The sequence below is a fragment of the Saccopteryx leptura genome, chromosome X (genome assembly GCF_036850995.1).
Source record: "Saccopteryx leptura isolate mSacLep1 chromosome X, mSacLep1_pri_phased_curated, whole genome shotgun sequence".
Lineage (NCBI taxonomy): Eukaryota > Metazoa > Chordata > Mammalia > Chiroptera > Emballonuridae > Saccopteryx > Saccopteryx leptura.
The window spans coordinates 99,226,316-99,241,539 of NC_089516.1; the positions used below are offsets into that span (position 1 = coordinate 99,226,316).

The window sequence follows — 15,224 nt, forward strand, 5'->3', positions numbered from 1 at the left end:
TTGGAAATGCTCAATTAATTTGCAGCAGAACATCATCAAGTATGTGAACAAATAGATAATCTGCTCCTCAGTTCTGCCTTTACAATGTTGGAAATGCTAAAACAAGGTATCAGTTTTGTTGACAGTTAGTGTGGACAGAATGTTGCATTTTTCTTAATGGGCAAAAGCTGAGATAATCTGCCCCTTGATACTGTCTTTAAAATATTGGAAATGTCCAATTAAGAGAACAGTTCAGTTAACATTTAATTCTTTGATCAAGAAATATTTTCCACATGTACTACACAGAAAAAAAAACAACCACTCATTATTCCTACCTTCTCATGAACATGACTTCTTTATATGTTCTTATTTAAAGAATGTTCAACTTCAAAATTAAATCTAAGTACTATACATCAGTAAAATCAATATTGGCCACATTCACACATATGTAAATATTTTAGTGAAGAAATGAAAGAGTTATGAGATGCTCACTTTTACAATATTCACTTTCTTTCAAAGAGACAGACTGGTGAAGGAAACCAGAAAACAAAAACAGTACATTCTAAATATCACTTCAAAAAACACTGGATCCATAAGGCAGTGGTATAAATGATCTGTTATGATCATTCAACTGCCAGCAACAACTTGCAGACTTTTAGAAATTCAGGTTGCTTTCTATTCAGAAGCCTCTGAATTTTCTTTCTTTTAGGCAGATCTGGAGTAGACAAAGACGAAACGCCATAACCATCACTTTTTTTCTAAAATGTGTTTTTGTAGCAATGGAATCACTCTAGGGAAAAAAAAGATGAGAAAAACAAAAGTTAGTTGCAGAATTAAAGTGTGGAACATATTCACCTACCTTGTTCCAAAGCAAGAGGAAACAAAATCAAAATTGAAGAATAGTTTTTGAGAGCCTTATTGACCAAACTGCCTTGGTATGGACTTGCCTTACTCTGCCTGTGATAAATACCAGCAAAAGCCCAGCAAACACATGAAGGCAGTTACTACCTTTACCCCCAGACTTCCACTCTGACATTTCTGGTGGACTGCAGCTTTGTACATACATGCTTGCACTGTTCTATTTCCTTTCAGTTGAGTCTGCAAGTGAGCCAGGCATTGGACAAAGATAATTATTTCTTCTCCTACATGCTTGATTATGCCTTCACCAAATTATGTGGCACATGGCAAAGAATTTAAGCAAAGCCTTGTCCATCTGTCTAATAAAAAGGTGTTCCATTATTACTTGCATGAACTTCTTATTGACAGGGTGTCTAATAGGAAGAGGGAAGAGGAAGAGGATCAGGTACATTGAAGAAGGCACTGAACTGGAGAAGACATGAGATAAATGGTCAGCAAAGTGATTGTGGGATGCTACTGTTACTTTAAGATTAGATCGCATTAAAGTACCAAGTATTTTACTTCAATACATCCAACCTAACAGGATCCATGGAAAGCCTCCCGTGGAGTAGGCTTTGAGTATAAGATCTTATATTAAACCACCAGTATCCATTTCAACTATTCTTTTTCCATCAGAGATTTTAAACATGTAACAGACTTTCAAATGGATAAAACATCAAGTTTCCATTTCCCTTCCTCCCACTTACTTGTGGTTATTAGTCAGAATTCATTGTATAGGGACATTGCTCCATATTACAACGTTTAAAAAAGAAACATCCTAGATTAGTAAAGATTTTAAGCTTTCTTGTCATCAGAGGGTTTAGGAAATAGTAGAGTCTATGTATCAACCAAGTTTACCTGTGATAGCCACAGGTTAACCTTGAGAGTGCATTAGCAACTCAAATATCTGCTTCAAAACTGGACAAGACTAGCATCACAGAATTTTGCAGCTACTATCAGCTATATGTTTTTAACAAAAAATTAAGATTAGAAATGTATCTTACCTAATTTAGTTTGCTACTTTGCTTTAATACAGAAATATTTTCACATACATAGCACACTGCATGTGCTTTAAAGGGAATTTCTCACTAACTTATATGATACACTACATTTCATATATGTTTTTTCCAAAAACATGCAGAATAAGCCCCATATTACTACCCATCAGCATTATACTAATCTTGCAATTAGGGGCATTTGTTGTTTTCAAAGTTGTTTTCCTTCCTTCCTTGAATTTTTTTTTTTGTAATGACGAAGGCTCTACTGAAAATTTGATGCATATTTCAATTGTTTTCCAATAATAGCTATACCAGCACTGAGTGAATGCTTGATAACATACTAAAATCTAACAAATAATGGTGTGATTTCACGTTTACTTTACAAAACATATTTGTCAATTCTTGATTAACCATGCTAGTAGAAAGGCATAATGTTATCCAAAACAAGATAATCCAAAAATAATTTAATTTGCTTTGAAATGTATTATGAGAACCTGAGCCACAGATTTACCTTTATAATCTGCTTTACTGAGACCATTCCAAGGAACATTCCTTGAGCACATGCCAAGGAACAGAGTAAGGAAGTAACCCAGAAGCTTGCTAGGTGACAAAGGTAAGTAATTCAGGCACACTATGCAAAATGAATAATGAAAGGGCTGACAATCACATCTTAGTTTTGCCTTCTGTTCAATTTGATATCATTTCACCACTGATAGGTAAATGGAGATACTTTTAATAATCTGGTCTGTTTTGATATTTTATTTCCACTTGATATTGACAGATTACAAATAATGACCTTATTGGTATTTTTACTTTCTGATTCATCCAATATCTTTTTAATGACAAGTGAATTGCATCTCTTTTAATTGGAGGTATATTTTTCAAGTAATTTCCCTCTATAGGAGAGAAAATCTCAGTAAATTTTGAATGGTTAAAACATTTTCTTATTTTTGCCTCTCAGCACCTGGCAGGTATCATTTTCTTCTCAAAAACAAGTTAAGTAAACTTTTCTGTTTCAATTGGTATAATGACAAAAACCTGAATGTTAATCTTCAATGTAGTAATAAAGCACACATAACTTCAATATCCCTGGAAATTTGTAATGTGAGCCAAGAAGGCAGTTTCTCCAAGGCATTCCAGACCTCTTTATATAAATCATAAATATTCTTCTATTAATTTGAAGTCCAAAACAGCAGCAGTTCCTCTGCCCATAGAAAGCCAAAACTATAATGATTCATCTTCTTTCCAATATGATTGCTTTAGTTACTTTTCAAATCCAACCACCTAGAACTCAAAAAATATTTTATTTCAAGTTCTTTTAAAAATTCCTCACTGTTTATTAGTCCACACATTATTGTTGGAAACAACTGGTGATTACACAAGCAGGGACAACCAAATAAAGTGTCAGCAGGCCTATAAGCAAAAGGAAATGAAGAGAAAAATGAAAGTATATACCCCAAAGATGAATATATAATAATATAATTATATTATTTAGCTCAGCATATAAGCCTCTGGCTTATATATAGTTTCTTTTTTCCTTCCAATAAGAACAGATCATCATACTTTTCTGTGCCTTTTATAGGAGGATGATTCTCTAAGGCTTGATAAAAATTTAAGTGCTGTCTTTCAAGAATGAATACTGGCAATAATTGCTGCTAGTTTTTTCCAATGCCAGTCATACCAGACTATTGTCTCCTTTCATAGATCAGAACATCAAATATGCTTCTCTCAATGTAGCGACAGTTTCGTGACAGATTAGTCAAAAGAATCTGTAAGAGAAATGGATGACACTTGTAAACTTCCATCTCCTCAAAGGTCAGCTCAATTGTTTCACACCTGCCCTCCAATAGCAAGCCCTGGACCATGTATGCATGTTCATTCCAGTCTTGATTATATGAATACAAACTAGTTGAGGATCAGCTACAGAATTTTCATCCCAGGTCAGCTTTTCCACTACTTCCCAACACACACACTTGGGCTACTTCACACTGCTGCCTAGTTACTGCAGACTTAAAGAATGCAAGTTACTAGAATTCTAATATGGGCAGTCTCCAATATACAAAAGAGACATATTCTAAACCTCATTGTTTAGTTAAAACTCAGAATAAATTATCCCACAGAAACAATGTTATAAATAAATGGTGGATGAGTTCACCGGTTCATCTACACATGCCTATTAAATCTATGCAGTTCCTGAACTAAGAAGAGGGACTATGTACTTCGACTACGCCTAACCAACATTTATAACATTATTTTTCTGGGAAGATGTGTTTGAGGTTTCAATTTCGGACTCCAGAAAAATATCTCTTCTAGCCATAGCAATAAGAATAGTGTCCCTGAAACTTAAGCTGCTGAAATAATTGGGGACACGGTGGCAATTGAAAAGAAACTATATAAAGAGCTTCAACCACAATAAAGACTTCTTCATGGGGTCGGGAACTGGGCTTTAAGGGTGAAAACAGTGTTGTTATGCCTTCAAGTCTGGAGGCACAACTTATTGAAAAAGCAGGAGTTAAAAATATTCAGTAAAACTGAAAGGTCAGGCTAGCATTAAACATATTGTGGTCAATCCAACCATGAAACTAACTTTATACACTGGCCCACCTGCCTGGATGACAGCAAAGAAGAGCAGAGCAGGAATCACAGCCTCGGACCTGCACAAGGAGCCCTGCAAAGAAGGTTGTTCCTGCAAGCTGAGCATAAGCAGGCTGTGAACTAAGTGCAAGCAATATCAGGGGGAATGAGAGTTCTGTGGACCCCATAAGACTCCCGGCGTGGACATCATGCTTTCAGCCAGAGAGAGACCAAGGAAGGACCTGTTTTCCTGTAATTAGGGACACAAGTACATGTGAGAGTACAGTAAAATATAGCCAATGCCAATCTCACTAATAAGAAAGAGGTATGAGGAAGCTAGGGGGAAAAAAGCAATAACTTTCTCATTTCACCAAATAAATATCTAAGTACATATTTTCCATTAATTCTAGAAGGAATTAAGTCTTCAGCCAGAAATTGTAAGGTACCCTTTAAAAGAAAACAAATCTAAAACAGGATACATGTCTATATATTTTTTAAAATCTTTAAAAATTCCTATTTCTCAAGTGTTCTGCCTTCATTGTCAAAAGAAGATGTAAAGATACCTGTAACTGCATAGCCAGTAACCAATGCAGAATTATTAGAGAATATATTTTAAATTCATACGAGAAGCACATTATCTTCTCAATGTTATCAGTGGCTTTAAAATTAACAATCTGATACTGTGGTAAAGCCTGAGCGCATTGTAATATGTCATTTCATCATTGTAAAAGGTAGCTTTTTTAATCTCTCATTTCTCACTCAGGACCAAGCAATGTTTTCCAATAAATGAGCCTCACTATCTAAGAGCCTGGCAGCACCTCTTAGCCAACATATACCGTAGGCTTTAATTAAGCATTTGACAAAAGCTACTTTCCAAAACTGCCAATAAAAAGTCTGAGCTATTTTTACATAGTCTTAAAGCATTAAAAAATTGTTAAACAAAATGAAATTAATTATAAACAAGAAGTTTTATGTCCCAAGGAGAGGATTTAATTTTCAAGGCTTCTAAAATCTACTTGTCTGGCTGCAAAGCAAATTTATACTTTAAACAAATAAGGATTAATTCTTTCTACAGAACTTTTTCTTCCACCTGTCTCACTCTATCCTGTTTTACTCACTGTGATGGTTTAGATTAGCATATAAGATTTTATACATATAGAAAAATGAAGTTAAAAGACTTTTGTTATAACTGGCAATGTCAATAAAGTATGTATTAGGAAAACCAAAGACACCCAATTTCAAGTCAGAAAATGATCATGAATGGAAATTTACTGAATGTATCTTCATTGTATTTTTCATCCTTTAAGTGTTTCCATGGGATGCAAATCAATACACACTATCTGTGTTTCAGAGGTAAAGATTAACAAACCACTATTCAGACTAGATTTTAAACACTGAATTTCGCTACAGATCAAATTATTTTATTTTGAGAGCCATGGGCAACCATTCAATGTAATGAAAACTACCCAAGCTCTGGCAGATAGTTCACAGTTATAATGTTCTGATTTAGTTAAACAAACAAACAAAATTACAACAACCAAATTCAAGAAAACTTGTAAGATTTTCTAGTGCTTGACTATATAATCATCTTTCATCAAGAAGAAAAGAATAAATTGAACATCAAATTGAAGAGCATTGTGATTTGCTGTGTGGACCAATGGGCTTGAAATCAGATGTATGGGTTTAATTTTCAGCTCTGCCACTTACCTCTTTGACCATTGAAAATTGTTGACAGCAGCTTCAGTTCCAGTACCTGCTGTCCCCCAGTAAAATAAGGAATGTGAATGCACTTTGCTAATTATAAGACGGTATGCAACTGTAAAGAATTCCCTCAATCAACAAGTTGACCATTTAACAACAGTCTCTTTTAAATCACACACAATGGTCTGTATTTCTCCCTATACTGGTTACCCTCATCTATTCCAACATATATACTTGTGGGATCACTGCAAGAAACCCAAGTTTGTTCCCACAACAGCTCCTAATTAATGACTCGAGTATTTTAGTTCATGTTTGACAATTAAAGAAAGGGAAAAAAAAGCAAGATCTTCTGTATAAGTTTTTATTTATGTTTGTTATTCTGCTGTGCTCAACTGAAATCTTAGTCCAAAGACATTTTGCTAGTAGAACACATTTCTACCCTACAAGTATCACTCTTAAAGTAAACAAGAATAAATAATAATTGCCAACAACTTTAATTGAATGAATTATTCTTTAATTGTTATAGGTCAAGTTTCCCTACAACAAACAACTGTCCAATTTTTTTGGTGTGAAGGTGAATGTTGCCTAAGTGACCCATCAATGCTGACTGAGAAATCTCTGCTATACGGAGACTTTACTGTAGTAATTTATAATAAGTCCAATATATCAAAAACAATTTGCTCTCAGCACATATAATTTATGACAGGAGGATCTGGCCGTAGTACACTGAAAAGAGGCATAGACTCTTTCATGTAAACAACACTGTCCAAAATTTCAAAAGGTAATCATTACTAATTTTTCCTTGCTTTTGATTACAAAGTGCTATCATAACACTGCCAATTTGGCTGACCAATTCACTCACCCCTCCTACACCTGCCCTTATCCACCAATCCCTGGAGTAAAAAAAAAAAAAAAAAAAAAATCTGTGAATTTTTCACCTTAAGTCATTTCAAATTCTATACCAGACCCAGCAACAAAAAAGGCAAAAATGCATATATGTGAGTCAAGAGTTAGACTAAAATCCTATAAGAAACTACATTCTCCTCCTAAATACTAATGCTTGTAACCTATGTGTATAAAATGTGAACATCTCACACTTTTTAAAAGTATTTCACTTACAAAATGGTCAAGTCCAGGTTATAGTTCTGGGTACTTCTTTCTAATTGTCTTGAACAAATGACTTTAAAGTACTTATTTTATATGCAATGTGACTGTGCATATAAAGATTAATTAATGAAAATAAGATTACATTTTATTATAATTATTTGTATTAGTTTGTTTAGTCTCATGTTATTAAAAAAGAATTAATACTGAGATTATATATTAATTTTGTGTTAAATGAACAAAGTTATCTCATTGCCTTTTAGTCTCACTTCATTTAACTTAAGTTCTAAACAGGTCCCAACTCTGAACAACCATATAAACCACTTTAAATGAGAGTAGTAAAGACTAACTGAAAAGTGGGTTTTGAGAACAGATAATGTTAATTTAGCTTTGTGTTTCTAAAGGTAATGACAGCAACAACAATAATAATAGTTGTGTAATAATTCATGTACAATGATTGCAACGTGCCAGGCACTGTTCCTTGTCCTGGCCATAAATTAAAATCACCCTCTGAGATATACAACTGCTAATAAAGACTATGCCTTTAATCCTTTGTCAAAGCATATTTTTTGTTTTCAAACATAAAATATATTTTTAATGTTTGATAGGAAAGTGAAGAGAGAGCAAAATTAGTGAAATTTATTTTGTAGTTTTATAGTCAAAACACATCAGATTTCACTAACCTGTTCTTAGCACTTCACAGACAACATTCTACCATGTCAATTTACATTAAAATGGTTAGCAAGTCAATTCCTGTAGTGAGTTCTTTTGATATATGCTTTCTTTTATATAGTTCAATGAATTATGTCCCTGAATTATCCTCAGGACCAAACATTTTTGCAAGAAATTAAATCATTAATTTAAACTGTTTAAATTTCACTTCAGTGTTACTGCAACAACAAAATAAAAATATATTTGTAAAGTGCTTTAAATTCCAAAGCACTTCCAGATACAGTCTCTGGTTTTAGAGACTGTGGAATAGATCCTCCTTGCTGTAGTCAGTCCAAAAAATTAGGAATTTCCTCAATGAACAATACATTTAGAAAAGATTAAAATCTTTAAAGTTGCTGCAAAGTCAATTAAAGTTATTTCTAAATTAGTAAGTTGTGATTAAATAATAATAATTGAATGTGGATAATTCCTGGGAAGTCACGGCTTATTTATTGAACTAATTTAAATCTTTGCTGAGACAAAACTTATTGGAAAGTATAGATCAACCTCCATGAAAACTTGTTTTTTCCAAGACATCACAGGGACATAGCAGCTATGGAACACCTACATCAATATCATAGTGGGTGTTTTCAACAGTTAGGCTCAAACAATACCTTGAGCCCAATTACAGGTGTACTTTATAAAATAAAACTTATATATTCCTGAAACGCTGGTTATTAGTTAAATCTTTGAAAACAGAATTATATATTTTAACTGCACGGTTTGAGTAGTAGTGATAATCAAGTATGTGCATGTGCATGTGTGTGTGTTGGGAAGCTCACACTTTTAAGGAGCTTTAAATGGAATCCTTTGGCAAGCCAAAGCATCCTTTTGTCTTTTGAATGATCACTCTTTAATGTGTCCGTGCTGCAAATGTGAGTTTCTGTATGGCAAGTTTTCTAAAGCAGGAGGATAAAGGGGAAGGGGGAGGGCTACACCTGCACTAAATAGGAAGCTTGTTAGGTGGCTGTTGTGATCAGTCCCCGCCTTGTTCTGCCTGATCAAGCACAGTGGGCAGAGATCCAATCACAAAAGCATTCCAGAAAGCAAGCAAAGCAAAAATCTTCACTAAACTGACTACTGGAATGAAAAATGCTGGGGTCCATCACTTCCCTTCACTGGGAAAGAAGCACATGGTACTCAAGAGGCAAGGCACACAGATAACAACATGGCACAATGTACACAGCAGATTTACTCAAAGGTTTATTTTCAACTCTGACAGCTCCTACCCTTACAATTTCTTCCTTTGGAAAAGTAACCATTTAAAAATCTTCCACCACTGCAGGGTAGGATGCCCCTAAGGTCAGGTCTTCTTCCAGCTTTATTATCTTGCTTTCCTGGATTTCCCAGAAAACACATCAATTAGATATTTGAATTGCTTTTTAAACCTTTGGAACAATATTCATACCCATTATCAAGCTGTCACCATACCCTCTTTGGGGAGAGTTACATGAAGAAAATGAGGCACAGTAAAGGTGACTTGCCTGACACTAGCAGTGACAGAGAAAAGGAACACTCACAATTTCTGGCAATTTGTCCTGTGTGTAAAAACAAAATAAATCAACATAAAAACACATTCCAGAGCCAAATCGTCTCTTCTTTTAATCACCTGTTGTGTTGGATTATTTATGCTTTGTTCCTTGCAGACATTCATGATAACAACTGAGATTTAACCGTTTTTGGTAAATTATAGCAAAATAACATAAAAGATAAATGCTTTTTTAAAAAGTAGCTTTCAGAGAAGTCATCCTATCCTAAATGCTAACAGTTGATTATCACTGCTTGATATTCCGTGTTGTTACTAACATTCCTGCAATTAAGTATGAACATTTGTAGAAAAACACCTTTCACTTGTTGATTTGAAAAGGAGTTCCCGGAATTCAATTCAAGGTGTCCTGTTTGCATCAATCATTAAGTGTTAGGGAAAGATATTTGAAAGCATCCTCACGCTCTCCTTAAAGGATAATCGGTCCTTGCCAAATAAAGACACGATGACTGAATTGAAATTTAAGTTTTTTTGCAAAGGTATTGCATTCATAATTAAAATTCTATTTTCCATGTTAGTCGCCAGCTAATGAAATATTAACTCACTTTCCCCTAACACCTTAAACACAGTAGCGCATCGATTCATTAAGCAATAACCACTAACTTTAGGGAAATTAATTCTAAAATTACCAACCTCTTGGGGGAGAGTCGAACTTCTTGTTGTTAAGTCTGGCAAAGTCCATTCTCACGTAAGTGTCGTCGTCGTTGTCAGAATCTTCTCGCTCGGGGGGTCTCGGCACCCGGCGACGAGGTGGGGGGGGTGGAGCGGCAGCGGCAGCCCCACCGGCCAGGTTCTCAAGATCTGCAGATGGGTTTGGGGCTCTAGGGTTTGGGCCAACGGCACCGCCTCCAGCTTCGGCACCCGCAGCATTAGCAACAGGTTGGAAGCAGCGGACCGAGGCGGAGTTCAGTCCAGCGGCTGCCTGGAAGCCCCAGGCGGCTGCGCCCATGCCCGGGGCCGCGGCCAGGGCGGAGGCTGCGGCTATAGCCCGGCCCACGGCTGGCGCAACGACTACAGAGGCCGAGGGTAAGGAGGCGTAGAGGTCTCTGTCCAGGTTGTCAGTTGGGAAAGCTGACACAGCCGCTCTGGCGGATGCTAAGAAACTTTGCGCACGGCTTTGTGGGCGCCTTCTTCTCTCTTGCTCGTCTTCCTGCAGCAGCCTCGCTACAGGTGATGGCTCGGAGCAGCGGCTAGGAGAGAGAGAAATGTCCATACAGCACTCAGAAAATGGGTCGACCACATACATTCGACCTGTTTCAGCATCATAACGAATGGCACGGTCAGCAAAAGGCACGGCTGGAGTCACTGCTGGGTTGAGCATCACTTCAATGTACTCACAGCCTTCTTCATTAGCACTGTCACCTGTAGCATTGGCAAGAATAGGCAGAAGTGGCCACCGAGCACCGTCCAGAGACAAGCGGTTGGCACCCGGAATAGCTCTTAAAATATTTGAGAGGATGTTCGCTGCACTTCGAAATGGCACTCTGAATTCAAGATTCATATAATGAGAAAAGGCGGACAGCCTGGGATTAGCAATTACGCCCCACGAATTTGGCGGTTCTTGAATAACGGGGGCTGGTGCGCCGGCGACTAAGTCGCTGGCGCTGTCAGCCTCTCTCTCTCTCTGCTCAAGTGTGGGGTTTTGTGGTGTTGGCTTGATTTTATTTCCTTTTGAAATAAAAGAAAGACGGTTAGGTCTCTTAACTGACTTGTCCTTGGGGGGCCAGTCATCTGAAGGCTTTGCAGATGACCCCCCATCTCCAGGCTTTGAGCATGACGGGAGGGCAGCTTCAGAGCCCTCAATGGAAGGACTTGAAGCTGCAGAGTTGGGGCCCCTGATAGGCGATTCTTCTTTGTCTAGGCCCTTCTCCAGGGCTTCTCCAGATAACATTGGTACATACTCACTGTCCTCATCCTGTCCCAAAGAGGAACTGCGGAAAGGATTCGGCAGAGAGAAGTAGGAGCTCCAACTTTTGGAAAAGGAGCCTCCCTCAGGATTTTCAGGGTTTTTTGGAATTGCACCAGCTCCAGGAGCCATAAACATGTAATCACTGTCACTGTCATTGTCCTTAGAGCCATCCTCTTTATCAGAGTCAGGTGCCTTTGGAGGACTTGGGGCAGGTGGTGTGCTCTCTCTGGGAAACATCATCATGTAACCTTTTGAATTTTCAAAAGGAGATCGAGGATGGAACTTTCTAAAAGCAGAAACATTGTGAGGAGCCATTGGCATGTAATCACTGGAGCTTTCCCGGGGGGCAGCCACTCCTGGCCTCATTGGCACGTACGGATCGTCCTCATCTTCATCAAAAGCTCTGGATCTGGAGGGACCCCCGGCTGCACCTTCCAGGATCTCTGGATCTTTGACTTCTTTGATTTCTTTGCATTCTTTTGTGCCTGCTTTGTCAGCACAAAAATAAAGTCGGAACTTTCCCCCAGACTTCCCTTTTCCACCAGTTGCTCCAGCCGGTGGGAGTGGAGGTGGAGCTGGTGGCCGTGGAGGCATTTGCTGTTGCTTGCTTTGAACTAATTTGCCAAAGTAAGATTTTTTCTTCAGAGATTTCCCCCGTTCACCATTGCCGTTGGAGGCTTTCTTACTTCCTGAGCCTTGGCCCCCTCCAGAGCTCCTGCCGCTGCCTGAGCCATGGCCATCTCCTGGCCCCTGGCCACTTCCCGAGCCGTGCCCACCACTGGCTCCCTGGCCACCTCCTGAACCTTGTCCACCTGGGGGGTCCTGGCCATCTCCTGAACACTGGTTTCCTCCTGCATTCTGGCCTCCTGAGCCCTGGCCACCTGAACCCTGGCCACCACTTGCGCCCTGGCCACCTCCGGAGCCCTGCCCTCTGCCTGAGCACTGGTTTCCTCCTGAGCTCTGGCTACTGGAGCCTTGGCCACTTGAGCCCTGGCCATCTCCTGAGCTCCGGCCACCTCCTGAACCCCAACTGTTCATGGGCATGTAGTCGCCTTCGTTTCCTTCCTGACCCTCTTGGCCTTGAAGATTACCTTCTTTCCCAGAGTTGCCAGAACCGGAATCCAATGCTTCAGAAAACAGGCAGACTCTGTCGCTGGGGGCTTCTGCAGGTTGAGAGGCACGCATTAGGCTCGGTGTTAGGCGGCGAAAAATGCTGGCTGGCACTGAAATCGCTCTCTTGGACTTGCGCGCTCTGGGCAGGTGCAGTCTTCCTCGCCTGGAGCGGGGCAGAAGGTCGCGGGGTGTTCTGTAGCGCCTGGTGAAAAGCATTTCGTCCTCTCCGTCACCGATGGCCCTGAGGCGGCAAAACTGCTCAAAGCGGGACCTTCTCAGCCAGCCGCTGGGCTCTAGCGGCAACATGTCCAGGTGCCTCCTAGTGGACAGCAGGGTTAACAGGTGGTCCCCGATGCTGATGCTGTAGCCGCGGCAGCGGGCTCTGTATTCGTCTGCGCACAAAGCTCTCATCTTCTCCAAAAAGAGCTCATGCATGTTTTGGGCCACCACACAGTCATCGACCTGCATCCAGAGCTCCCCCGGACCGATGACGGTGGACCTGCCGACTTCCAAGAAGAAATACTGCTCCGAGTGCCCGCAGCGACGGATGCTCAGAAGCTGAACGACCACGCTGGCCACTTCGGTATTCAGCCTCACAAACACAACTTCCTCGTCGGTGAGACAGAGACGGAACACGCCGCTCAGCTCTTTTCTATGTCCCAGTCCCCTGGGTTTGACTATTACCTGCCACACATCTTTGTAGAAGGGTGGCTCCGGGGCCCCCAGCGCCGCCAGCTCTCCACCCAGCTGCGCGCTCAGCGCGCTGTAGCGGCGGCGTTTGCTCTCCACGATGAGGCGGCTGAGCAGCAAGTACCAGCTCTCTTGCTCCGACTCGTCCTCGGCCACCATAGCAAAGTACTCGTCCTGGGTGAAAAGAGCAATGAGGTGGCGGTACCTTGCGTCGGCTCGCTGGCTCACGGAGAAACACTGGCACAGGGTGATCACGCGCCGCGGTGGGATGAGCGCGGGGACCACGGCTCCCGAAGTGGCCGCCTCTGCTGCAGCAGCCGCGGCGCGGACACTGTGCCGGAACTTCCTGGCGTTTTCATAGTATTCTAGCCGAGCTGGGGCGTCGGCCGTCTCGAGTTTGAGCACGAAGTAGCGTCGGTGCCCATGCTTCTGCTTCCGCAGGTAGCCGCGTTTGCAGACTTCGTTGCCGACGGGAAGGTCCTCCTCATCGGAGTCGGAGTGTGACCGGGAGCCCGTGGCGGTAGAGAGCCACATGACTCCCGGACAAGAAGACCCGGTCCCAATGAGTGCGGTTGAGGGTTCGGAAGAAAGAAGTGGCGTGGTCGCCACCGCAGGTAGAGCAGCCGCTGTAGCCGCTGGTGCAGCGCTCAGACTCCTTGCCGCTCGGTCGCGGGCGAAGGAGCAACTCGCCATGGTGATGCACGACGGTTTTAAGGTGAACGAGGAGGAAGGGGGGCTGCAAGAGGGGAGGGTTCGGGGAAGAGGCCGACTACCCACATCTGCTCGCCCCCGCCCACTTCACTCCGACAGCTTGGCGGCAGGCAAAACAACACGTGACCGCAGCCTCACGCGGCGGCCGCTCTGGCTTCAGCTCTCAGTGCAGTGGAGGGGCGCCGAGCTGCAGAACGCAGAGGTGTGCAAGGGAGGGGGAGGCAGGCTAGGGAGACGGGGCCACCTCCAACCCCTACACCCTCTAGGTGACTTTGCTGGCCAGTGGATAGCCGGGGGTTCCGACGAGGGGGGAGGGGGGGCCCTCTGGCCGCAGTGGTCCTAACGAAGAGTTCACGAAGGCACAGAAGGGCAGGAGAACGCTAGGAAGAGCAGAGGAGAAAGTGCCCCGGGATCGGCCCGGGCGGGGGCGCCACAGCCCAGGCTTTATTGGCTGGAGGGTGCTAACTGTGAAGGGAGGAAGCGAAGCGCAACACTGTCAGGCAGCGCCCGAGAGGAAAGCTGGCACAGCCGCCGAGCGGTTTGTTTATTTGGGAAATGGGAGCCAGGTGAAACTGTTGCAAAGTTCTCATTGGACGGGATGGGAGCCAATGGGAGTGTCTGGCAGAAAGGCAGCCCAAAATTAATTAGTTGGGGGGGCAGGGCGGGGAATTGAGGGGCCAAGGGGCGTGGCTTGGGGCGCTGAGTGGGCTCCGCTTCTGGTTGTCGCGCCTTCAGGCAGTAAACAACCCTTTCCAAATTGCTGTTAATGGTCGTGATAAACACATGCAAATCCCTGAGCCACGGTGATGCAGAGACGAGCCAAGCGCCCTCTATTTCTCCCTGTCCCGCACGTAAATTCTCTATTCTTGTCTCAGTCTGGTCCCCTCGCTCTCGCCGCACACGGTGAGTTTGGCGTCTTGGGAGAAAGTGTGGGCATCCCCCCGGAAACGTGTTAACGACCAGGGCTGTCAGACCTCCAACGCGCTGCGAGCACTCCTGAGCCTGCTCCAGCTCTGACAAAAGCCCGCGGCTGTAAGGCGCAGGAGTACCAGCGGTGCCTTCGAAATGAACATAATCTTTAATCAGAGCGTATCTCTAGCCCAGGAAACTCAGGCTGGCTAAAGATGATGTTACTGGCTATTTGATTTATGGTAGCTGAAAGCACAAACTTGGGAGCCTGCAACTATACAGCCATGTTGACAAAAAGAAAAAAAGAAAAGAAAAAATACTCGAGTCTTACTGAAAAACACCAGTATTGAGCTGTCGTGGTATTTTCCCGTGGGAGATGTGT

At 42.0% G+C, this 15,224-nt stretch overlaps 1 protein-coding gene across 1 annotated transcript; it reads right to left on the reverse strand.

The window, feature by feature from the left end:
- Positions 1-10,135: 10,135 nt before the first annotated feature.
- On the reverse strand, positions 10,136-13,915 carry IRS4 (insulin receptor substrate 4). Its single transcript, XM_066357528.1, has one exon. The coding sequence runs from the start codon at positions 13,913-13,915 to the stop codon at positions 10,136-10,138; it is 3,780 nt and encodes a 1,259-aa protein (XP_066213625.1).
- Between the last annotated feature and the right edge of the window lie 1,309 nt (positions 13,916-15,224).